This window comes from Oncorhynchus mykiss, chromosome 30 (genome assembly GCF_057628025.1).
Source record: "Oncorhynchus mykiss isolate SJ-2025 chromosome 30, ASM5762802v1, whole genome shotgun sequence".
Lineage (NCBI taxonomy): Eukaryota > Metazoa > Chordata > Actinopteri > Salmoniformes > Salmonidae > Oncorhynchus > Oncorhynchus mykiss.
In genome coordinates this window covers 14,141,720-14,168,742 of record NC_143051.1, presented here as the reverse complement: position 1 = coordinate 14,168,742, position 27,023 = coordinate 14,141,720, and the positions used below count along the sequence as shown (strand labels likewise).

General features: G+C 41.3%; 3 protein-coding genes and 1 long non-coding RNA gene across 6 annotated transcripts in view; 3 read left to right on the top strand and 1 right to left on the bottom strand.

The window, feature by feature from the left end:
- The window catches only part of hoxa3a (homeobox A3a), a 34,373-nt gene that overhangs the window by 1,452 nt on the left and 5,898 nt on the right, over positions 1-27,023 (top strand). The window contains exons 2-3 of one of the 3 annotated variants that reach the window (XM_021559869.3): positions 6,492-6,596; positions 23,707-23,767. The gene's annotated coding sequence lies outside the window, so the exon portion shown is untranslated. Of the gene's footprint in view, positions 1-6,491; positions 6,597-21,923; positions 22,313-23,706; positions 23,768-25,149; positions 25,609-27,023 lie in introns of those variants that run through there. The other 2 variants (XM_090227574.1, XM_021559871.3) reach the window with 2 other exon arrangements.
- On the top strand, positions 811-5,887 carry LOC110487950 (homeobox protein Hox-A5). Its single transcript, XM_021559875.3, has 2 exons — positions 811-4,131; positions 4,798-5,887. The coding sequence occupies exons 1-2, from the start codon at positions 3,534-3,536 to the stop codon at positions 5,052-5,054; spliced, it is 855 nt and encodes a 284-aa protein (XP_021415550.1). The 5' UTR covers positions 811-3,533; the 3' UTR covers positions 5,055-5,887.
- Positions 13,542-15,718, top strand: hoxa4a (homeobox A4a). Its single transcript, XM_021559876.3, has 2 exons — positions 13,542-14,069; positions 14,559-15,718. Exons 1-2 carry the CDS (start codon positions 13,655-13,657, stop codon positions 14,882-14,884), a joined length of 741 nt encoding a protein of 246 aa, XP_021415551.1. The 5' UTR covers positions 13,542-13,654; the 3' UTR covers positions 14,885-15,718.
- LOC110487953 (uncharacterized) lies at positions 19,622-20,683 on the bottom strand. Its single transcript, XR_002468321.3, has 2 exons — positions 20,457-20,683; positions 19,622-20,358 (listed from the first exon to the last, which is right to left on the bottom strand). It is a non-coding gene; the product is annotated as an uncharacterized LOC110487953 (long non-coding RNA).

Genomic DNA, 27,023 nt, shown 5'->3' with positions numbered 1-27,023 from the left:
TGACCCCTTCATCTCGATATTGTGCATACCTATAATAATTATAAACTTTCTAGCAACACAAATAAGAGTGATGTGATATTGTGCTGTTCAGTAATGGCATTGGCACTTTCATGTTGGGCCTGATGGCTGGAATTGATTGTTGTGAATTACTGTATATGCTTGACATTTTTGTATTGGATGTTTACGAAATTGAAGTTAATCCTTCCTATTTTTCCCGGCTCAAAAGCCTACAGAATAGAATATAACATTTTAAGGTGTAGTCTACAAAAATGTCCCAAAGAATGATAAAACACCAAGACTTGTTGAGAAATGAGTATACCAAGAAACAAATACAATCATTATGAGCCATAGACTAGAAAGGAAATACACTTTCGCTTAAAATGGGGTTCTGATTAGGACAACAGATAGTCAGTGTTCTTTACATAAGATCTCTCTCTGTATGTCACAGATAGACACCATCATGTGACCGTAGATGATTACCTCAAAATTATGTTACAGAATAGACCAAAGCGTCACAATTGATATGGCAAGATTATTACCTCAAAATACTGACACAAATAAGACTCTGAGAGACCAAAACGTCACAATTGGCATCAATACCAAAGAAGGAGTACAGCACAATACCATACTGTTGTATTGCATTTTAATAATGCGTGTGTAGTTGCTGTGTCCGTGTCAGTATGCTTAGTTTCCTTCGATGAGTTTGCGTCTATTACAAGCGAATCCGTTACGGTTCACCTACCCGTTGAATGCCTGTTTTTAGTGTTCCATTTAACCTTAGCGTCTCCAATTGAATACCATCGTCGAGATGGGCAGTGGTAATGCAACCACTCGAGTGGACATTAGAAAATGGCCTTGCTGCGGCTCCACTGCACTATACAAAATCTAGGGTATCTGAAATGCATGCAGATTGAACAGTTTAGGCTATTGCGCGTGTAACACAGCCCACGTAGCTAATTACATTTATGAGCAAATAAAACTGAAGCGTCGTGAAATTTTACTCACTCATCGATCAAGGTTCGGATCTGAATTTCAAATAGTTGGCCTTTTACGGTCTGGGAAGCATGCGCTCCCCTCGCTTATGTGCGCCACTAGCACGCACACAGATTGCCGAATCCTGACGCTTCTACCAGATGCGGACATTAGTCTTGTTCGTTTTTTCTAGACTTTTACCTTTTCCCTCACTTTACTCTCCCACTTCCTGGTTTGCCCATTGTCCCCTGGGTGGGATAATTTCTTGGGAACTTTGTTTCTATTGGCCATTGATAAATCAGATGTTAGCTCTTAGGCTCTCTCTCGCTAACAACCTATTTAAAACCTCAATCACAAACACTCCTGGCCATTATAAAGCACAGAACCTATCCTCGCTCCTTCCAACATCCGGAGCATGTTTGAACGCGTTCTCTCAAACTATCCCTGAAAGTCAAGACCCGGGCTCGGATAGAGGGCTCCTTCATACACCGCTGTACACATCTGGTCCTGAGTGCAGATTGTTCCTCGGCTCCTGCGGTGCCCGAAGGGGCCATATTACCTCTGTGAGTCTGCATCCTTCGGACAGACACGCAGACGTATCCATCACGCTGTTAGTGCCAGCGTGGGGCGTTGTGTAGCCTAAATATGGGTTATCGTCTTTTGGGGACTATAGGACCGAGAGGTCCAATGGACTATGGATAACCAGAGCCTACTCCTGTAAAACTGGTTGCAACTGGCCGTCGCGAGCGTGCCTGAGTGTCCAGTAATCCATATGGAGTGCACTATTTTCTGCTAAGTAGACGGAATGAGCAGTATCTTTTGTAAAGCTAAATGTTTTTAAAATGCTGTTGCTCTGCCTGCACCTGCACCAGCTACTTCTATTTTAGGTACAGGTGACCTCTAAGTTACACCAACTAATCAGCAACTCCACACCGATTAACATGATTTAAAACCAAATTCTGCTAAAATAATGTAGTAATATGTTTGTTATTGCCATTGCTGGTTTTGAGCCTACAGTTGTATTACTTCTGCTGTTATACTGATAGGGCTTTCTTCGTATCATATTTCGAACCTAATTTTAGATTGTCATTATGTGGTGCCTTATCTTTCTATTTTTAAAACTTGACAAGACTTATCTGAGTTGAAATAGAGTCCTATAGCCTACTACATTCGCGTCCTCACTCCGATGACATTGTCTATGGGTGTGAGGAAGATGCCGAGAGAGGCCAAGGCATTTCACCTAGGCACCTAGTCCATGTAAAATACACTAAAATTCCTAAACCAAGAACTCCTGTTTATTCCCTCTCTTGTCAGACATCATTTCAAAATATATATATTCTATATTCCCTTCTTCTCTTACTTTGATTTTCATTCATTCTTTCTTCATCGAATGCGAGAAACTTCGTGTGTTTAGATTCATTTCGAACGATATTCTGCTCCTCGTTTTCCTGTTCTTAAATTGACTTAAGTTATCCATATTGGCAAAAAATATATAATGACAATAAAATTGATATTATTGTTTCGCTGTAATGTCTGCTAGAGCTTAGGCTTTTAATTTGGAACCGTAGCAAAATTTTACGCACGTACATTGAACCAATTTAAACATCACACACTTAATTCAGGCAATTTTTGTTGATCAAAACGTGCTTTATTCACGTTAAGTATTTATGGAATTTCAATCGAGGGGTAAATAATTGTCTAATAATACTATTGTACGGTAGCTTACTTTCTGTCATCTTAAAAAAAACGAAACAGTAATTCATTTGAAGTGCCTAATTTTTGAGAGCATCTAACAATTTTAGGAATAACGGTTGATCTGCAGGTTGACCAAGCTGTTCACACCATTAGCCTGAACTAAGGAGGATATTCATGCAAATATAGATGGTTGATTACTAAAATTCAAAGATTTGTAACATGCTTTAACGAAATATTCAACTAAATGTAAGGTGCTAGACAATTGTTTTTGATATTTTAGGCTAGTGTTTTATTCCCAACTATAAGGATAATGTTTAATGTTGAATTTCTTTCTGTACTCTGTGTCAGTGGAGAGGATGTATAGTCACTTTTCAGTGCGTTTCTTGTTGTATTGTTTGCCGCAATGGTCGTTAACCTCTGAACGACCCTGTTCTGAAGCCACGCCTCAAAAACCGTCGCAGGCAGTGCGAGATTGTGGCCGGAGGATGGCGCGCAAGGACAATCCAAGAGATGCAACCCGGGCCCCGCGAGCGCCCTGCCCAGGCGCACTCCCAGGCGCGCGCCCATAACATCCCACCCAGATTTCCTACTTGTGCACGAGTTTACCTCTGGAGGTCATCAAGCAGGATTTACGACTGGTCAACAAAAGCACGTGATTCTCAGCCGTAACCCATATTTGGGTGCCTACGTAAGAGAGAATCAAGTACACGTTCTACTCATTTCCCTAATTCATCATAAATTGTGCAAGGGTGCTATAGAAGAAGCAAAAGCATCAAGAGCCACAAATCAAGCACACACGTTACTATTTTCTCCAAAAATAAAAACAACAAATACCTGCGAAACAACAGTATTTGAATAGTCAATCAATGAGCTCCTATTTTGTAAACTCATTCTGCGGTCGCTATCCCAATGGCGCCGACTTCCAGTTACATAATTATGGAGACCACAGCTCAGCAAACGACCAATACAGGGACTCAACGACCATGCATTCCAGCAGGCAAGGTTATGGTTACAACGGGATGGACCTCACTGTCGGTCGCGGTAATGGGCACTTTGTGGCCAACGAGCGGGCACAGGGCTACTCCCCGAACCAGTCGGCGGCGGCAACAACGTCCTCTGTCGAGCCATCCAGGTACACCCAGCCCGCGAGCGCCACTGGGACGGCGCCCCTCTCGCCTGCACCTGACCCGCTCCGGTGCTCCTCCTCTGTCACAAGCTCGTCTACGGTCAGCGAGTCTCAACCGCAACACCGAGCCATAAAGAACTCCATAACTATCCCCTGCGCGACCCCGAGCTCGAGTTCGAACGGAGGCACGCTGTTGAACCAGGAGTGTGTGTCGAAAGCCTCCCCCCTCCTCGAGGAAGATAAGCCCGCTGGAAGAGAGCAGACAACTTCCCAACATTTCACCGACGGTGCCCAGCCTCAGATCTACCCCTGGATGAGGAAACTGCACATAAATCATGGTAAAATAGCTTTACATGTTGATTAGGTAGACGTTTATGTTTATGTTTTGTACTTGTCGTGGACATGACGTCCTATAGCCATTTAAGCTGTGCTTGTTGACATTTTCGATGGTAAAAAGTATTTAACCGAATCATCCCATAAGAGAAAAATAATCTGTATTTGGTAGTAGTAATGGTTAAGCGGTGTAATGGCGAGATTTACGCCACCTGTTCACCTGTATATTTGTACCCAAAGCGTTGGAAAATAATTCAACGTGGCATGAAAACAGAACATTTTCATGTTACCAAAATGCAGGAGGTGAACGTTTTGTTTAAATATAGGATTTTCTTTTGCCATAATTGTGTATTATTCTAAATGTTTATGGTATTTTTATAAGACAAACTTTTGGGAATTAATTGGCACTTCCACTACATTTTATGGTGTGGGAAAGGTGAATAGTGTGTTTATGTGGACTGAGCTGCATCGAAGTGTGATCATGAATAAAGTAATTTTTTTACTATATAATAATCATTGCATAAAGCGTTAGTAAACATTATTGATCAATAAAAAAATAAATGTCCTTGCATTGTTGCCAGGTAAACCTGCATAAAGAATTAGTAAACATTGTTGTGTAGGTTGCTATTTTGATTATGGGTTTATTGTTGCGTCCTGTGTGTTACCACCAGACAGTCTCACTGGACCAGAGGGGAAGAGGGCGAGGACAGCATACACGCGCTACCAGACCCTGGAGCTCGAGAAAGAGTTCCATTTCAACCGGTATCTGACCCGCAGACGGAGGATCGAGATAGCGCACGCGCTCTGCCTATCAGAACGCCAGATCAAAATCTGGTTCCAGAACAGAAGGATGAAGTGGAAAAAGGACAACAAACTGAAAAGCATGAGCATGGCAGCGGCAGGGGGTGTAGGGTACCACCGTCCCTGATATTTGGTTCCCCTATGAGCTCTAATAAAATAATACAACGCTTGGGAGAACTTCCATTCATTTTTACATTGCGAAAGACTTTCCGATGGCTGTTTTGGGACAGTGAACATGCAGTTGTCCATACTCCGGCCTTTTCAAAAATACTTTCCTCTATAGTTATATTTATTTTGACCGTGATAATGCTTGTGTGAGTAAAAAAATAAACATTCTGTACATTGTTTGTCTTAGAGAACAAACCAATGGGAAATACATGTTTGTTAACTTATTTCTTGTTCAAAATATAGTAAACTCGAAGTTACCGCAAAAAAAGTCCATTAACTATTCAATAAAAGTTGTGTAGCCTATTGCACTTGTAAAACAGTATAGAAACTCGAATAATTAATGAGTTGATAAAAAAATGGTGTTGCTTTTGTGTATAGCCTTTGTTTTATATGTAAGTATGTATTTATTTGTTCAATGTACTTAGATAACTTGTTCCTTATTGTAGACAGACGTATAAGCCTTACGCGATTGTTGTGCGTTGTGAACACGTGACGGGACCGCAGTTCTGCCCCATTGCGTGTAGCTGTGCCTTTGTATCCTTCTTTTACACGAGCTACTGTAAATCTGTTCACCTGGCGCAGCTTCTTAGAATGTGTGTTTCTGTCTTGTACGTTCCCCTCTATGTTGGATGTGAAGGGTTCCATAGTGGATCCCATTGCCTACGTGTATAGCTCCATCGTGCTATACGCTTTTTGTAAATGTTTTTAAAGAATGACTGGAAATTGAAAATAATATTATAGTGATGATGCTGATTATAATAAACTTTCTACTGGAACGACAGAGACTGTAAATGATTTGTTAGTTCGATTCTTTAACTTACTTCTTCATGTGCCTCACGGAAAAACGAAAGTGTGTATGTTTTTGTAAGGTTTTTGTTGTTGAATGTAAAGTTTTTAGGCCTGCAGTAACTCGTTTTTTTCTAGGTCAAGACTATAGGCCTTTCACTCCATTGATTGCAATTAAAACTTTAAAAGTTAAACTTTTCTAGCTAGTTTCAAGGTCGAGAAAATCAACAGGTAGCAAAATCTATGTCTGCACACTTTACTCACCTTTGTGCGTAGGGATAAAGCGGGTCCTTGCCAGTGACCGGCTCGAGGGGCTCTGCGTCCCATCTGCTCGAGTTTACTACTATCAGAGAATCAGTTCACTTTTCGAAACGTAAACTTTATTAGGCCGGTTCCGGCTCCCTGACATTTGGGTGCCAAATGAATGGGGGTTTTGTCTATGGATTAGATCGTAAAAATCATCCGGAGCGCGGCCAGATAGGCTCACTGGCCATAAACTGTCACGTGGTGGCCATTAAAGTAAGTTTTATGGTTTTGGGGAGTTGACAGTATATTGCACATAACATATAATCGCACTGACGCGAGGCTTCGTCTGACTCTCTCCTTGCAGGCTGTAAGAGTTCCTTGACCGTTACACCCACTCCTTGCTCACCAGAACGCCTCGCGATGGACCCTGCATGCCGGACGCACACGAGAAGACAGCTTCGGTCTCGAGGTAAGTTTCTGCCTCTATTGCCCTTGAGTAGCCTGTAGCCTTCCATTCCCTTGGCTCTGAACAGCCACCCTGTTTGAAACAGAATTATGATTGTATTCGGACGCGCTATCTGTCCATATTAGCCCATTACGCTAATTTGTCAGTGGTGCTGAGCTGAATCCTGGTTTCTCTCGGCAGATGTTGGCCAGGGTTGGTTCAGGCTCATGGATATTTAATTGCTTCCTTCCTAGTGTAACTAGTTTCCCTCCATCTGTGGTGTAACTCATAATACGTTTTTGCATGTGGGATAATTATGCTTCTGTCCATTCCCTTTCCTTTTTAATTCGTGTTTTTTCACTTCCTGTATTACACACGGGGCTTCTTTGGACTCTTCATAGCCATTAATGTGCTGGACAAGCCATAAAGCTATTTGAGCTGTTTTATGGTGTTTCCAATGTCATTGCTAAACTGTAATATGTTTGTGTACGGTACTCAACTATCATACAACCACTTTTGGGGTAAATTGAGCTTTTCAATCTGTGTAATTGTCAAGTTAGGCACAGGTTCTACACTTTGTTTGAAGCTCTAGGTGTGTCTTTGGTCAGGTTTCCTCATGTGTTCCAAACTTGTTCAAATGGTTTAAGACAGCCAAACGCACTGTAGAGTAAACACAATAGAGGACAAAACACAGCAGGGCCACACTTGGAAAGGAATTCCGTTTTGCGTCAGCTATGTCATTTTGTGATTTTGTGTTGTAAAGTTCAGTTGGAGAGTGTCACTCTTGCTTCATGGTGACCTCATGGCCCAGCTTGGGCGCGTGCGTCCGGGCCGAGATGAACACTCAGATACCAATAAAGCTTTGACTTCTATGTGAAAATGTGTCACAAGTGTTGGTCTGACTTTGTGACGCATTTGCCCAATCACAATAGTTTCCTTTAGATTGAGTATGTTTTCGTTTTCTTCGGCCTACTTGTGGCGACAGTCTTGCGATAAAGTGTGTGCTGATGAGTGACTAGTATGGGCTTGGTCTATTTCTTGTGTATAACAGTGCTTTGGTGTGTTCGAAATTCTGGATTTCTGACTCAATTTCCATTGTTGTGTGTTGCTCTTATGTATTTGCACAGATTGCAATTACGCCCAATTAGGACGAAACTGGTGCTTACAGGCACCTCATAACTTTCCCCGTCAGAGGTGTGAATTCAATTTGAATCTATTTGACATCAGAAAACGAATTGCAATGAAAAGGGTTTATATAGAAACTAAACCCTCAAAGTATAATATGTCAGTACGTAGATGGAATTGAAACTCTGAATCATCTGATGATTTGAGGTGGGTTGATCCCCGCTCCCCCTTCCCCTAACAGTCGACATAGAAGATTCCGTCGTGTAAACAAATAGCCAATGCAATTCAATTTGACTTCATTTCCATTACAGTTGTATGGTGTAGTGAACATAAAAGAGAAACCGTTATTCTATGCCAATATCATTGTGACGTCTGGGGCGAAAATTACACCGAAAATAATCAAAATCGGGGTCCTAGGCAGACAATGCCAGGCAGAAAAAAATGAACCATCCCCGTGCGCGGTTCACCGCGAGGTCAGCCATAGCAGCAAGATAAATCTGCATCCTCCAGCCACCAGCAGAGCTCGCTTTAGGCCAAGTTCAGTGTCACCTGCAGCCAGCTGCTGAGAGGGGGGGAAACACACACACACAGAAATACAATAGTAGGATAGGACGCACACAATACTTGACCGGTTTGCTTGCCTTATTACACATTGCAATGAAGTAATATAATTTGCATATTGCATTAGTTTATTTGGAGAGCCTTTGGGGCATTTTAGCAAAAACACTAGGCCTATGTGAGGCAAGGAGAGATAAAGACTCACACAAAAGTATGAAGGACATTCATCCCTGAGCGGTTTGCTTGTATTAGTGATGTTGTATAGTGATGTTGTACATTAGTGATGTTGTACAGGGTGCATTGTAACCAACACCCACAGTGAGACAATACAGAGATACAACTACAGTTATTATATTATAGACCTGCCTGTTATATGACTAATTATGATTGTCGTTAGAATAATTAGAGTAATGATAACAGAAATGGATATATTGCAAATCAAGTTTTCTTCCCAAGCAGCCAGACACCTCGCCTGGGCAGCACAGCCTCGCAGGGGTGGGACTGATGATCTCGATATAGCGGGGGAAGAGGAGGAACATTTGGGGTCAAAAGTTTACCCGCTGAACAAGTCTCCCGTCATCTGTTCAGCAGGGGCCTGATGCCAGCGTTATAATAGCGATCTTGACTCTCCACACAAAAGATAGAATAGCTTTGAATTACATATGTTTGACGGTGCACTCCAGGTGAACCCTGAAAGCAGGGCGACCCCGAGTTTGGGACCGAGGGGAGTGGACCCCCGTCCGTCCCCAGACCCAAGATTGAGTGGCGGCATTTTATTAGGGCGGTTGATTGGTGAATTTCCTTTGAATAAATTGCATTGGATATGAGGGAAACATTTGCATTTTGAGGATTGATACTCTTACCCCGGTCACAGGATGATGGGTAGACTATGCCCACAGCCCCCCAAATGGATCCCCCGGACCCCTTTAAAACATGTAGTCTTTCTCTCCTTCTGCTGAGGAAAAAGTCCTGTTTTTAGCCTTTACAAAAAATTATCCAGAAGGGGATTTTAGTTACAAAGAAAGAATATGTTTATTTTATAATGAGAACAGTCAATTGTTATTAGTAATAACAAAATAGCATTCGTACTTAATTGGGTTTTGAAAACGCATTAGGATATAGGCTATAGCCTCTAATGGCGGATGGATCTGCATAACAGGATCGAATCGCCGTTATCCTTTCCCGTAAAGTTGTGAAAATGTGAGATCAAGCCTTATCTTATTCTACATTAAAGTGTGTAACCCAACATGTTTCATAGAGATCATTTAAAAAATATATGCACCTCTATTGTAATATATACAATTTGGTTTAAATACACTGCTAAATGTAACATAGGCCTTTTCTCTTAAAGCTCACATAAAAACGGTGCACTCGAAATTGTGAGATCCACCGTAGCCGTGTTAGCAACAATTTATTCTCGAACTTGCCATTCATATTTCGTTTAGGCCACAAGCAAGTGGCCTATTATACAATAGCCTAACTATTGGTAATTCGGTGTCTTCGTTTATTGCAAAAGAGTCAAGAGCCAAAGGACTAATATGATAATTGGAGGTGTCTTTATCATAAAGAAATAAAGAAATAGCCATTAGCCACTCAATGTTTGTGGCTCCCACAAGTGATCTTTATGTTATAGGAGATAACGCATTGGGCTATGGCACCGTTCTAACAACTGTCTATGGAAGAAGATATAGTATATGTTTTATCCTATAAGCTTAGAAGAAACGGGTTGGGCAAAATAGTACGCTATGATAACACAGACCTACTAAGGCCATGTTGTTCAACACTTGTGTGTATCTACAATCTACATAAAACACTCACTTGATGCAGTTACATTTGCTTTGATTTATGTCCCATTTTTTAAGAAGACAACTTCAACAAAATGTTGAATGCAATCATACTATTTCACCCACCCATCTTCCTCTGAACGTGTGTTAAATGTACGATGAGCTCTGTGGGTGGCATTCATGTTTAGGCCAAAATATACATCTATAGCTTCCTTCTTACACACCACTCCCAATATATTATTTATTTCAATATGCTGCATTATCAAAATCCTTACCCTTACCTTAACCGCCTCGTGAATACTGGGGGAACATTGTCCTCTGCAGCCTGGTCCTCCTAACAGACAAGGGATCTAGCAACCATATGTGATCAGTCACTATCGTCAGAGCACTTTCTTATTATCTGAATTTACAGTACAGTGTCGGTATGATATATGTTCGTTATATATGGGAAGGACCGAAAGAGTGGCTATCTACTTCTTTCACTCACAGTACCTTTCTAAGTCAGTAAATAATAGGCCTAATTATTTCTTATTCACAACTAGACTTTTTTTGTTGCTCTTTTGCTAATTAACATGGATGTCTTTGAAGATTTTGATTTGGAATAATTGTTACAGAAACATTTCAATAGCCAAAATCACGTTGTAACCTAAGATTGATACCATGCAGGCCCACATTTCTTATTCGCTTCTAATTTTTAAAAATCGTAAACATCCATTCGTGAACGTCAGTATTTCCACCCTAAAAGGTAAAACACTGAATGTGGTTGTTTGAATAGCATATTTCAGTCGTTTCAATTGTTTATCAGATCATTACGTTTGCCACTCACACACAGTTGTGTTTATATTTCGCCTGTTTCAAAACTCCAAAAATAAAACAGCATCTCGAAAGAACTAGTTTCTCAACTGAAGGGAATGAAGGGAATTGAACATCATAAATCAGGATTTTTACAGTTCATGAGTTTTTATCATGCAAAAAGACTTGTTTATAACGCATTCCAAATTGAACGTTTCCAAACCTGTGTATAACACACACACACTATAGTATAGCAACAAGTAAATTGTAAAATTTTGTAAAGCATTACGGACCCTTTAAACTGTCGCTCATTCAAGGGTACTACGGCTAGCGAGTGGATAATAGCCAATCCTGCCCATATTTATATAACACTTATATAACACACTAGAGCGGACATTTAGATATCAAGTCAAGTATTCTTACCGTGGACATTATGCTGATAGATAGACCCTCAGGTGGTCTTGGTTACATGCGTTCTGGAGGCCAGATCCTCAACAACAAAAAAGATTCCCCTTGTCATTCACGATGAGTTACAGGTGTAAAATACACTCAATTGCAATATAACACCGAACAACTTTGGCTATTTAGATGCTTAAAAGGCCATATAGGCCTATATCTGACTAAAATGAAAATCTCATAGCGATGGCTTACACATACACAGCTCCGAGGAGGACCTTGTTTGAACAGGAAAAACATGAGCCTAGGTCAGAAACATTAACAGAAGACTAACCGTGTGAAACAAATTCAACACATATACATATTTATACTATTCTAAAGAAAACCTTGACCAGGAGACACCGAAACTTTAGTTTAGTTGGCTAACATTACCTACAGGAGTGGCACAGTCGACGCAAGGCTTTTTCAGTTGGACCTACGCTTTATGGTGGGTTTTGTACTGGTTTTAAAAAATATATTTTTGGGGCGCTGTTAGGTGCTGACCGGTGCTAAGTGCTCCGTAATCTACCCAGAGTCGAGTAGACCCTGGAAAACCGAAGTCCAAGTCCGGGGTGAGCTTCAGGTCACTGCGTCTAACAAATATGAAAATGTCGCCTCGTTGGGGAAGGGTACGCCTTGTTGTTTAACAAAGACTGTCAATGGGCAAGATTAATCAGAAACAACATAGAAACGGTGTCACTTTGGGGTCAGAGAGAAGTTATCGCTGTTTAGGGGGCGAACAGAAAGGGGGAGAGAAAAAAATAAATAAATAAAGCCTTCAATATTTCCGAAGTTTTGCATCCCCTTGCCACCGCACACCGGGCCTTCTTCACGTAGACGGTCGCAGACACCTTCCGTAGTGTTGCTCGTGCGGTTGAGCTGGCTTCCTCAAGATTTTCATCTCTGATTTGTAATAGTGAGCTGGAGGGCGAACAGGTCTTGGAGATGGCAATTGACGAGATACTGATGGCACAGAAGAGATACGGTCAGGGATGCTTCTATTATAAACTGTATATAATTGCACTTTTGTCATAGTGACATTTTGTCATAGTGAAATGAATCGAGAAGTGTGTTTGGTTAAGTTTAGCCTACATTGTCATGATATTTTCAGGTCTTAAATATAGTTATTTTAGTTGTAGTTGTTTTTTTCAGTTGTTGTAGTGGTTTAACGTATTAATAGTAGGCATACACTAAATGTATTATTATTATTGTTATTATTGTTATTATTATTATTATGCCCTTAGTTTTGTTGCTGTTGTAATCATTATCTGGTGTTTTATGTTAAATCTTGGAGGAAAGTGAATGAACAGCGTAATGTATGTATAGTAAAGATACTATTTCATACCACAGGTTAGTTACAGTCAATCACAGTCATTTGCTTCACAAAATGACTCGTATTAGACCTATCTTCGTGGTTACTAAAATGTGCTTTAGTAGTAGAATATGAGTCTGTGGATGTGCATGTTGAACCCTCACCTTTGTTTTGAGTTGCTACAACTTTCAACACGAATGTTAATTTCTCATCAACTAACACTAATCATGTATAGATTTAAGTTACTCTAGATAAGAGCATCTTCTAAATTACTCAAATGAAATTAAATGAAAATGAGAACCTTTGGCCATGTCAAAATCACTGTTATTCAGTTGCCATCTTGTATCATCATATGAGAAGCCAAATGTAAACTATTTGATGTTATCCTTCACAAACATTTCTTAAATTAAAATGCTGAGTTTTCCTTAGTTTTAATGACTGAATATGATCATGAGAGGTGCGTAACGGCGCACATGCAATGTTTTCAACCTTGCTTTGTTTTACTGTCGTTCAAATCAAGTGAGATACAGATTTACATTTTATTCACGGAATTACCAACTCAGAATTGACTAGAAAGGAAAGCATTTTGGACAGCAATGGACTGGAAATGAGCTCCAATGTCATCTTTGACAGAAAAGAGAGCAGTTACAGTTTGCTTATTTCCAAAGAGCCCATCCTTTTCCTGTGCAACAGTAAGATATACCCAACATCATCACCATCATCATCATCTCCTCAATGCCGTGGTTTAATGTGGTTTACTGCTAAATAAAGGGTTTATTTATTCTAGTTTAGTTTAGGCTATGTGATAAACAAGTGAGTTGATAGTTTTTTCCTTGATATATTTTTGATTTAATAAGGAAAACACAACGTAGGCTAGCCGGAGCAATTTTCGTTGTGCCAATGCCAGGCTTTCCATTGGTTCCTGTTTACATGATGCCCACAGGAGACGTGGTGATTGGTGGCGGTTTACACGTGACCAGACAACTTTGTACATTTGACAGAGAGTAGGAGGGTTTGGTGGAGATCAGAAAAACGACAGCACGATAAAAATTAGTATTGTTGCACTTCACAAATTAATGATCATGAGTTCGTATTTGATAAACTCGAACTATATCGAACCTTCCTTTCCTCCATGCGACGAATATCAACAGAACGGATACATCCCCGCCCCTACTGAGTACTACGAACGGCCAAAAGATTCGGGCTTTCCCCATCATGACGAGGCGTCGTATCCGAGGTCAAACTACACAGAACCGAGCTACGACTACGGTAATGTCCCCAGTAATGGACTCGACGATTTTACCGACAGGCATCAGGCACAACCTCAGCCCATTGCCCAGAACCATGGCCCTCGCCTCAACCCAGTCCCAGACAGCGGTGTGGTGGAGGACGTCAGCAAAGACTGCAGCCTCGCTACTGAGTGTTATCCCGGTGCACAGAAGGGCAAGGAACCGCCGGTGGTCTACCCCTGGATGAAGAAGGTCCATGTTGGTGAGTTATCGCCACGTTTAAATACCGGAACCACTGAGCAAGCCACCACTGGAACGTATGCACGCCCATTGAGGCAGCACTAGTAGCACCCCTTACAATGGCAATTTACGACCATCGAGCAGCGGGGTCGGTAATTAAGAACCCCTCGTAAATTTTATTGCCTGCCGGGGCCATGAGGTCTTTGTTGCTTTTTAAACCAAACTACCTCCATGGCTGGACCCCAGCCAAAATGTAATATCCAGCCCCGCTGATTTTGTTAATCATTTTCCAAGGCTTGATTTGTCCCTGGATGCGAGCGCTTGTACACATGGCGTCTCCAAATGAAGGTACTTCTACGCAACAGAAATCATTGGGAAACCCCCACAAAACATCGTAGGCTTTATTCCCCCATTAGACTACCAACAAACCTTTATGGAGAATAACATTTGTAATGTGCCTAGTGGAGATAACACCTGCTTGATTGTATGTGTGTGTGCTTGCTTTCTCCAGTCAATGCTAGTTACAGTGGAGGAGTGCCCAAGAGGTCCCGCACTGCCTATACCCGCCAGCAGGCTCTCGAGCTGGAGAAAGAATTCCACTTCAACCGCTACCTGACCCGACGCAGGCGCGTGGAGATCGCGCACACGATGTGCCTTTCCGAACGTCAGGTGAAGATATGGTTCCAGAACAGAAGGATGAAGTGGAAGAAAGATCACAAGCTTCCGAACACCAAGATCCGCTCTGCGAGCTCATCCTCGGGAGCCCAGCAGCAGCAGCAAATCAAAACTGGCACGCACCAGCAGCTCGTTCCCACGCCTTGCGCCGCGACCCTATAGTGATGGAACCCTCGCGCCAAACCAACAGACTGAGAATGGCAAACAGAACACAGAAACGGAATTTTGTGGACCGATTCTCGAGTATGTCCCCTATGGTATTACCCCCTTCTTGGCTTTTGGGCCTGTCACCTCCTTTCAATACCCTTTCCCCTCTCAACCTCAACCTCCTCTCTCTGTTTTTTTGCTCTCTCCTAATTTTTTAGCTCGAAATCCGCCACTTGCTGCCCATGATGGCAACTGAAATGTATTTGTTTATTAAGACAGAAGGATAACTCACACTCGAATGTATCACAGGACTTTGGATTATATGTATCATTGCATAGAATGAAAATAAAAGAGAATGAGACGAGAGATAAGTGAGGCCTCATTTTTATTTTTGTTCTATGCAATCATTTTGTTTATTCTCATGGAAATATATACTTGAAAGGAAAACGATGTTTTAGGAAAGCTCGGGGTGCCCGTCTGAGACCTTTCAGCAGGTTTAGAATGAGACAATGTCAGAGTTAGGGTTTAGCTCGTGATGTGTGAGTGAGTTGGTTTACTGTTGAATGTATTATTAAGTCGTGTAATGTCCAGGTGACTTTCACCCCTAATGAGTATAGACAAATCATAGCAAAGGCACAATACTGAATCCATTTTGTAGGCTAAAAAAAGGCAACCTCGTTTGTTTGTTTGTTCGTGTAGCCGTGTAGACTAGTTTGTCCATATTTTGTGGTGTGCTCTAAACTGTGAATATTTGTATATGTTGTCTGATTAATGGACGTTGTAATAATGTATTGTAATTTAGGCCCATGCAAGAAACTGTTCCCGTGAAATAAATATGTACTTAAATTATATGGCTGGTTTGGATATGATATTGTAGGATATTTCTGAGTAATATGCATTGAAATAGATTAAATGAATGAATGCTATGGTAACAATACCATAGCCTATATGTCAATGGCGGCACAAAGGGCGTGGATATATCATTTAAAAAGGCTTTCAAACCCAATGCGCATCATGCTTGTTTTTCTAAAATGTATGACATAACAATACTTTCCATTATGTCTTTAATGACATAACACTATTCCCAAACAGCGAGTAAACCTTTGAATTAGCTATCCAGTGCTTCGAATGTGCGCGTGCCTCATGGATGTTATGCACATAAGAAATTCACTTAATTATGGATATCTATGCACGAAGAAAAATGATCTTTATACATTCAAAAATATTATCTTAGAAAGTTTGTTTCTTACCTTATTTTGACAGAATAACTTTCAACTCGTTCGGTATGTTGTTATCAGGCTTGGCCTTGAATGTTGCTTTGTTTGTCCACTTTCTATTTTTTTCTGGACCAAACAACTCAAACAAGTGATATTCTTATAGGCAACTCCCAAAACATCTTTAAATACAGACAAAAGGTGCATTCATACAGACCCAAGGTAGTCAGTAAATATAGGTTCGCAGCCGAAGATGCAACATCATCCAGAAACATCCTTGTGGGTAAAGTGGGCACCCAGATACATCTTTCTCGGTGGACTTTCCAGGGTGCAAAATATATGCTATTAAACTAAGCAGTTTAATTTACGAGCCATGTATATCTGCTACATACATTAACTCCCTTGTTCAGGGGTAGAAAGACAGATTTTTACCATGACAGCTCGGGTATTCGATCCAGCAACCTTTCGGGTATTGGTCTAACGCTCTAACCACTAGGCTACCTGCCTCCCCCAGTTAACACTTACTAAACGGAAGACTGTGTGCATATTTGTTGATCATCTGTAAATTAGCTGTACATGACAGCCTTACAACAGTATGAGAGTGTTGCGAATAGGATACTACCATAGTAATACATTGTCCCCCAGTGTATTATGTAGCTCCATAGAGGCCTGTTCTATCAAAGTATTTGTCCACCCACGTATCTGGCTGCTACTGTTTTCATTTGTAATTATAAGGATGAAGTGCATCTACCCCTCAAACCTTAGTGTACCAGCGTGTGAGTGTTGGTCACTACCTGATACAGTCAAACAATCGGAGGGTTTAACTAGAGGACACGGCCGTCTCTGGCCAATCATCGACTCGGAGCACTCCGCGTGACCCCTGACCTTACGACACACACAATGTCCAGACCTCCGTGGCTTTTTCTTTTCTTTTGCGGAAACAAAATGACGTGTAGGTGTGCAACCGTGCTGCTAATTTACTCAAAATAGTCTAAGCTGCTATTCGTCACACAAACACGTCTGTCAGATCATGTGTGCGAAAGGAAGGATTGAGATAGACCACGCTTAGACCTATTAGAGAAAACAACATATTCAATTTACTGTAACCATAATATCAATGACCTAGTTGACCCTTCCAAATGATCTACATTATTCTAGTAAATTAAAGGTAGTCTGTTATAATTTTGGAACCTCTAACATTGATTTGAGAGTGGGATATGTGAACGAAATGAATAACCAGTTATTCAAGGCCATAATATTGTTTTCCATCAGAAGTACGTTTAATCTAGGGATTCGACTTTACAAGCATCCATGGTCCATCCTTGATACACAGAAGCCATGACTATGTGGCATTATATAATGTAGGCTTGAGTGGAATGTTATAGCATGTACAATGAGTGTTTTCTTATCAAGTGGCTTTGGGCACAGCCGGAATGGAATGCATGATAGGGCTACATCTTCAGACATCTACATCTCCATCTGAGCTTTAAGTGGATACAAGTGCAATTAAATGTAATGTATTAAGGAAACAAATTAAATTGCAAAAAAGTACCTTGCCAACTTAGTCTAGGCCTTTTCTGTGCCAGCACATGGCGCAGAGGTGGAGTTGAGAAATTGCCATTTTGGATGATTGGCACATGTTTTACAGTCTCTCACGATTTCGAGATGGTTAAATTAGACATTTGAGCTCATTTAAAACCCGAATAGAGGTCACTCCCAATGTACTAAAATGTTAATATGCTTGCTCACGTGACTTATTCAATAATGAATGCCCTCGGGTCAGAAATAGATATGAAAATCGGAAGTATTCTCATTTGAAGTGATCCACCGCGAAGCACGAATCAAATATTTCCTTCTGTTAAATTCTCGCTCCTTACCATCTTTTCCCTGCTGGATAGAGGCCGTCATGTCTGATTGTGAGTAGACTTTGACATTTTCTTTCCTGAATAATTTGTGCTTTCCATTGCTGTTTCCAAGTTTGAGAGCAATGTAATTGTCCAGGTCATTGCTATTTGGTTGGGATTGATTTATAATTGTGTATATTCAGCTGTTCTTTTGTTAAAAGGCTTTCTTGCTCACCAATACCAACACCAACCTCATGTTAACCCGCAGCTCTGTGGGTTAGACTCCTCTGCTAGGCGACTGGTTCCTTGTGGCCAAAATGCATAACCGTAACCGCCATGTAGTCATTGGCTAACTTTAAAACTATCAATTTCTAAATGGTTACCTGGGATCTGAATATGAAGATGTAGGTGTTCAATGAAAGTAGACTAGAGGTAGTTGTTATCGTCGAATAATGCATTCAGCTCGTGTTTAAGGCGCACACCTAGGCGGTAGAGTTGGACTAGAGGTTATGCACTAGGCGCTTCAGCATGTGGAAAAGTACAAACTTCTGTATAGCATCTGTGCTTTTCCATAACATCGTATTTATGCGCAGATGTACCCTAAAAATACTCAAAAAACACAGAGGAGGCGGATATGGAATTGCAACGTGGCATAGACGTTGAGAGAACTCATATAATATTGTAAAATAAACGGATAAAATATGTAACGATATCCCGTTGTTATAATGCTGCTGAGACTGACAAAGAGATGCAGTGTGACTACTTACTTGTGCGCTCATGACCTGTGGCTTACATTCAAGGCTGTAGAGCACAGAAATGCCACTTCGCTAATTGAGCATAAATAAGGTAATTGTAAAGAAACAATGCAATTAACTCGACCCAAGTGTATATTGGCAGTGATACGTGATCACAATATACCTTACCTTACAGCGACCCAATGACCCTGCGCGAGGAAGAGTTACCATGTTTATTCACACACAGCATGCTCTGTCACTTAGAATTGTATTTTCTTGATACAAAAACGCATTTGTTCGTAAAACTGCGTTTTATTGAATTGTAAGGATTGTTAGATTTTGGTAAAAACAGTTGTATTCAGTCTTCATTGGGTAAAGATGACTGTTTTCTAAATATTTTGTAAAAAATATACTTTTAAAATTAATAATTTATGTGCATTTTAACGTATGTTTCGTCGTGTAGCTAAGCCACATGCACAATTTTAGAAGGCAAATATCAGTAGGCTATTGGGCATGAATGTGTTGTCCACATTGCTGAAAGGGCGCCTTAAACAGAGAAGACACAAAGAACAGTCAAGAACTCAGTTAAACATTAACAGATCTTCATCCTCTCCACGAAAGACTGACTAGGCTATAGGCTGTTATGGAAGATTCATGTAGCATGCAATATACGTTTTAAGAATGATAGGCATATAAATAAATAAAAAATGGCTTTGAGCGTTATGTATTAGTTTGAGTTAAAGCTTCCCAGAACTAATTCAATGAAATGTGCCATTCATAATGTGTATTATTATTATTATGATTATTTTTCCAGTATTATTATTGTTCTGGGGTCAAATTAAGACGTTTTGTATTTTGTTCTAAGCTTTTTTGAATTAGCTCTTCACTACTCTAAATATATATAACGATAAACTATCAAGCGTTACAATGGAAATGCATGAAAAAATATGAGAACCAAAATTCAACATTATTACCACTACAATTTTATTTCTACAGCACATACAGAAACAAACCACCACCACAACATAAGTCCGTCCGTTATGGAGAGTATAGCGAGATCCACCGAGGGTTCTCTGTTTTAGCATGCACGCCAAACCAGTTTAGGGCGTTGAATTTCGCATTAGCCTTGATGTTGGCCGATGTAAACCCCTGAGAAAGAGTTATCTTCTGCTGAGTAACCCAAGGCTCGCTGTTAAGAGCTTTAAATGTCAACATTGTGGAGATGCACCGCAGTCTGGCGAACATCCAATGACGGAGCGGTGTGGAGAGGACTGTCTACGGCTCAAGTCTACAGCTCAAGGCCGGTAAATGTTGGAAGTTGGATTTAGGTTACCAGCTTTATGTTACTAACTTTAATATATGTATACATACAAACCAAGAAATAGGTTAATCAACTGCTGAAACCAACAATAGCCCGTTAAAAACAAGGATCCAAAACGTTCCCAGCTAAAAAGTAAGGTATAGCTCTTATTGGTTAAATAGTCTCCATCCTCTCCTTGTTTTTGAACCAAAATAACTTCACACTCGACTCTCCGCGCCTCGGTTTGGGTCAGGGAAAAGTTCAGGTGCGGTGGCGAAAGGTGGCGTGGGAGAAAGGGTCTGTTTTCCGTCCACAGTCAGCTCAGCCCCAGACGCTCTCCGGTGTTGCAATGCACGTGCTCTCTGCGCTGGTGGAGTGGTATGCAAATCTGGCCGAACTAGAAGAACAGAGAAAGATATTAATCACATTTCTGTATCACTAAAATGTATCCCAAAGTACAGGCCAAACTCTAAAAAGGAGTTTAAATGACTTCACCTCTTCACAAAAACTAGAACATGAATTAATGCGAATCAAATCTGATTCCCCCTTAATTCTAATCCAACATAAATAATAAATGCATAGCCTCCTCACTCCCAATCATCCATAAAGTGGTCTGCAATGTAAACTGATAAGAGATTGTTCCCTCCTGTTCAGGTTTTAAAAGTTTAAACGGCTCAAGTTGTAGTTTGAGAAGACAAAGGGTGCTGTGATGTGGGAGGGGGATGCGCTCCATGTCCGCTTGGCGTGATTAATAGTTATGGTGGAGGAACATTTCCACGCCCGCTGCTCAGTGTTGACGGAAATCAAGCGCCAAGCGGTGCGGAGAGAAGGGCTGCTCTTCCGGTCAAGGTTTAGGCAATGCCCGGGAAGGCTAAACGATATCATGTAGTGCGCCACAATATGTTCATAATTTAAGTTGTGGACCTATTATGGATTGCAAGAGAATATGCATTTATTTCAAAGATTACTATTGTCGTTGGCCCTCATCTCATAAGAGTAGGCTAGTTGCCATATTACCACCTGATCCTTCCCCCCCATACTGGGAATTGAGTATGACCTCTGTGCGAACCTATAATTTCCAGCATTACTCAACTGGCCGTAGGGAATGCATAATAGCTGCAGGATGAATGGAGGGTCCCTGCACTGACCAGGGGGGTAAATATTCAGTTCAATGAGCTCCCGTATGCACTATGCCCTCTCAGCTCAGCACTGACTGACTGACTGACACACACACACACACCTCCCGGCTACCGGGGCGCACACCTTTAACTCAGCATTCGGACAGGTAACTAACTATAACACATTTGATTTCCATTGGTCCGCCAGCATGTATGCTATTGTCTGAATGTGTGAGTGAGTGGTTGTAGACTATAGCTCGGGATGTGGGGTGATGATGGGGGCCTCTGCACACAATAGCCCCAGCCTTATCTCTCAATAAAATAGTAAGGGGTGACTCAGGTGTTGAGTGATCCATCCGCCACCCGTAAAGACCTCTCTGTATCTCGCAGTCACACCGCAGCGGCAAACGCTTCTCTTGCTCTGCCAGTGGCTCAAGGCTAGCTGGCCAATGATCACAGTATATTGCATCGGGATTAGCACTCTCTGTTTACTTAAATGGGCACTAAAGATATTTAACCTTTATTTACCTATGCAAGTCAGTTAAGAACAAATTATTATTTTACAATGATGGCCTATTCCGGCCAAACCCTCCCTTAACCCAGACGACGCTGAGCCAATTGTGCGCCGCCCCTTGGGACTCCCGATCACGGCCTTTTGTGAGACAACCCGGGATCGAACCAAAGTCTGTAGTGAAACTTCTAGCATTGAGTTGCAGTGCCTTAGACCGCTGCGCCACTCGAAAGCCTCCAAAACCGACCGAACACACACGCTTTGGAATCGGGTGACGTGTGAATGTAAAGTGGCATTGCGAGAGATATGTCCCTTTGCCAGATACATTGCAGTGTCATCCACCCTCTTTATCCTCCCTCCAAAGTGATCCGTTTCTCCTCAGGGGCAATGACTGCCTCCATTAATGATTCACAGGCTCAAATAAAAGGGATTTAAGTTGACGTTGTGTCACGTGAGCAGGGCGCATAATACAGTGTTATGGCACGACGAAAAAAACGGAGCCCCGGTCTGGCCATACAACGATTGCGCGCGTCACCCCACTTTCCGTGAGTGGAGTCCGGGCTTTCTAGACATTTGCCAACGAGAGGAAGCAAGAGGGAGAGAGGAGATAAATATGTTCTTGGTTTTTGTGGACGGTATTATAGTGCTGTCACGGACGGATATGTTTTTCCTCGGGGACAGAGTCAGAGCTCGTGCTTCGGGAGGATGGATTTTATTTTGAGGTATTTCCGCCGATTGTTCGTTACTGTCGTGAGTTATTGCCGCGAGAAGCAGAGGTCAGTAAGAAAAAAGACTCCATGGTTTTGCCTGGATGGAAAACTAAGACGGGAACATCTTTAAAGAGTATCGATATTCACGTTTTTGGCTACTAAAATGAATTACATTAAACATAACTTCACTGATATTTCCTTCACTATACCGTGGGAACATTTGAGCTTAGTTTCCAAGCCTATACAACAATTTCCCATCCCATGGTGTAGCCTAACTACACTGGTGTTTTAAATATCCCCCCTCCCCCCAAAAAATAAATATATATAATTACAATTTTCCCCAGTTTCATTTTCATCAGAATCCTCAGATTCCTCTGCTATGCTACAGAGACTCGCTATTTGTTCAGCTAGAGAACCGTATGCAGGTTAGGCAGCCATAGCCAGATACATCAGATTCGCAGTTGGCCTACACATCCGTTTGCAAATAAACCCAGCCATTTGAACGTCTGTTGGCGAGAAGAAGAAAAAAACAGAGGAGGTGAAAGCAGTCATGACGTCCTGCTCGGAGTTGTAATTCCTTTCCCTATAAAATATATTAATTTGTGGTGTTATACATGGGTTTTCTCGGGAAAGGATAAATCAAATTGAGGTCCATAAAAAGTTAAGAAAAGCTGTAGGGTTGTGCCGCTCCGCCAGGGAAACGAGGATATAATGGAAGACGGAGTGCCATCCAGGACCGCGCGGCCGCGCTGAGGTCATGGCGCTCGAGTGTGATTTATGGGCGCGGGGACATGGGGCAGCCGTTGCGGGAGAGCTAATGACTATTCGATCCAATTTCAATGGTGGAGTAAAATACACCCAAAAATAGAGGATCTGTACAAAAGTACAAGCTACTTTATTGTTTTCAGGATAGTTTTGTAATTTGTAAAACATAATTTGAAAATTGAACGATACATCTAATTGTTGGTTTTAAGGTGTGTTATTTTTATTACTAGCCAAACATTTGGTTATTTCTGATAATGTGGATGATATATCTTATTTAAAGAACATTAACTAACTTTGTTGCAAACGAATAAATATGACTACAATATGACACAATATTTCGGCTTTTTGAATAGCGGCTATATTTGCAGGACATATCACAATTCAACTACATTTGATACATTTGCGTGACTTATTTTGTCAGTTAATGTTGTAGGAATTTATTGTTCAAAATGAAATTGATGGATTGTTACTTAATTTAATTATTTACTATCTTGTCAAATATGGTAGGAAGCTACTATAACATACATATTGTTCTTATCTATAATGATACGCATTTAAATGTTGTGTAATCCTGGACCTATAGGTTTATTAGGGAAAAAACAGTATGGCTCTAGTAACGTTCATTTACATTTTTCTTTCAGAATTTTGCCAAAATAAATCCCATCCATCCTACAGTCTTCACGTGATCCTGCACTGCCATCGGTAAGTCCATATTATGTCCTTATCGATTTATGTTACAAATGCTTGATGGTCATATCCTTATTCAATTCTAATAAGTAGCACATAGACAGACGCCTATTCCATTGCCCTCACACACATGCGTGTAGCATACACACACATCCATAGCCTGTAGCTTACATTTCCTACAGCTTGTTGTGGTGATATGAAACGCCTGAGAGCAATAATTCGTTCTCTTCCACATGTCTTTTGTAGTCTAATTTGTCACTATAAAACGATGGGGGGAATCGCACCTCTTGGAGCGGTGCCTTCCTCCTTTAAAATTAAATCGTATCTCTAAAAACCATCAGCCTAGGCGTAGACTGTAGACAACGCTTAACTTGCTGTAAGCTTAGCTTACCAAAAAGCCAAAAAGCCCAACAACGTTTGATGGGTTGTATTCGTCCTTTTTGTATTAATATCAATCTGCCTTCTGTTCCCACAATCTCCATGACCTCTCAGCTCGTAGTTAGGGCCCACATTAATGGAAATCACGACTCGGCATTTCGGCAAAACACAAAGGAGAAAATAATTATACCAAGTCATTATTCTGCCTTGAAAAAGAAAGGCAATGTTTGCTAAAAAATATCCTCACGCGTGAATATTTGTCCCACTCACCCTCCCACGCCGTCCGAATGTTTTAGTCTATATATTTTTACTGTGTGGCTGGCTGACTCTGTCCTTCCTTCCATCCATCCATCCTGCGGCCTCAGAAGACAAGAGAAGCAGTGCTCAAGACGTGTTTACTGCCTAGAGATACAAGAGGACATAAATATTTTTGCCTTGGCCGCAAACGTCAGCATTCACATGCAGAGGGATTCCCCAAACTCTCTCGGTTTCTTTCTCCCCCTGTTTCTCTAGTCTCCCTCCTCTGTTTTCCCTTCTGGAGGTGTACCTCCTTTCCATTTTTCTCACCAAGAGCCTGATGGGGGGTCTTTCCCTTGGTTCATCCCAACCAAGGCTTTGATCTGCGGCGTCCCCTGTTCATTAACGCATCGTTTATTTATTTTTATACCATTCAGGAAACATACCTATTCCATCCTAGGAACTTTGAAATAGGTGAAATATTGCAACGAAAATAACCAAAACTCCCAGCACCATTCGTAAACAAAAGGCTTGATAGGCTACATAAAATGCTAAAATGTTGGTAATGGTAATGTGCTGTTTGTCATCTGCTGTGCTGCGTAAATCTGTGTACTTATGTTATTCGATTCTGTGTGGAATAAATAACAACAAATGCCATAAAACACTTAGGGGATGGGTGTTCGTGGTTTTTGTAATGCTCTATTTTCCCCATACTACTTCATCACGTGGGGGAGGAGAGCCACACGATTTGAAGTGGCTTTCTGTGTTCAAGGCGCTAGTTCATTTGCATAATTGTTCTTGTCTATGGTGACGCTATGTTTCGGGGGAGTTCACTGGTCTGGTGATGTCTGCATGGTACTTGTGCACGTACTTGTACACATAGTCCAGGATAGCCTAGGTTTAATATTGGTATGAGACATGGGCACTGCTCTAGCATGTGATAAATTCAACCGTGAGGGCAGATAGCGCTTATCTGAGCGACCCAAGTGCTCGCGCCTGCTTTCGTAATCTCGGTTTACCCATCGACGTCGAATAGAAAAAAAAAGGGAATTCGTTTCTTCTACACACAGAGCCAGTCGCCTCTTCCCTTTTCTGTTGTGGCCGATGAGTCCTGTATGAGCTAGGTATGAGCTGCTGATTCTACCCCAGCTAAACTTTCTGTCTGGACTACTGTTCTGATCCATTTTGTCGTTGAATGAGAAATATTGCGTTGTGCTCTGCATTCGTCGTCAGAGGAAAAGGTAAGCAGGCCAGAAATCTCTCTCGGTTGTAAATGGCAGAGTTTGTGTCGCGCGGTGATTTATCACTGTATGACTTACATCTCGGTTCAGGAAGAGTTCACACACAACACAGGCAGACAGATTTCTCTCTCGCGCGGAGCGGGGGGTTGAGCATTAGAAGGCTTGAGTCTGTCTTCTCTCGGTCTTCTCTTTTCTGCCCTGTCTTTCTTGTTTGTACCGGACTATTCCTTTTGGAAATGCATCAAAAAGCGTTCTGATAGGTTTTCCAGATCATGGCGTTAAGAGCAGATGTTGTGATGGGATCTATAATTCATTTTCGTTCTACGGTGTGTTGAGGGCAAGATGGTCGGTCTGGTTTTCAGACAGTTTTTTTTTTGTCGTAGTGCATTGTCTGTAACGAGCGGTAGTTAACTAATTATCTATCAATTTTCTATGATTTTAAAATATCTTATAGGTCATAGTATATTAAGATAATGGTAATGTTTATGATTGATACGATTGATTTATTAATATCACTATTATTACAATTGCCCACAGTTAGTACTACATTGTAACAGCCTAATAGAGTAGTAATATATTTATTTTGAATAGAAATATAATTAATATCATACATCACAAACCTTCTCCACTTTCACCGTTTTATCATGAATAAATGCAGTAATTTGTTTGAATTAACTGTCTTTGGACTGCGATAACTATGCTATACAATGTGTTCCTATTTTCATTTAAGTTTCCACAATAGCCTACATTAATCTGCCTATGAACCTATCCCAGTCGTCAGTAGCTATGAAATTAGCTTCCAACTTGAAATAGTTTGTTACTTGATACTGCTGCATCAAATGACTCGTTTATGTTTAATCTCCATTGGGGTACCTTTAGAGCGGCTGTGGCAAAAGCGTGTGCCTATTGTTGCTTTATTAAGACTACAAGGCTTCACAAATTAAGCCTGAAATCACTCTAACGAAAACCCAACTGTTTTATTTTACAAACTTATGTATTGTACCCATTTGCCCACATCGAATAACTAAAATAAATACCTATCAATTCAATTGGATAGTATTTCAATAACTTCTCGTTGGATATGACCCTAGTTTGCCAACCTCAGCCAGTAGACTGCTAGCAGTGACTGGGCAGTCCTACTCATTGCAGCCACAATAGCTAGGCTTCTTCCTTGAGTAGCCATGTAGAAGGCTAGTAAACCCTATAGTTCTAGGCTACATCCCGGATCTCTGTGTGCCTGATCGAGCCATAGCCTAGCTGTTCATCGGCCCGCTTTCTGCATCCCGCCAGCTACTGACCCCCATACATCACCGGGACGGGCGCCCGCGTCGACAGCAGCGACAGGAGCCATTATTATAGGCCTGCGAGGTAAAGTTCACGTCGTGGTCATGGAGATGCGCGGATGCCCGCCCGGT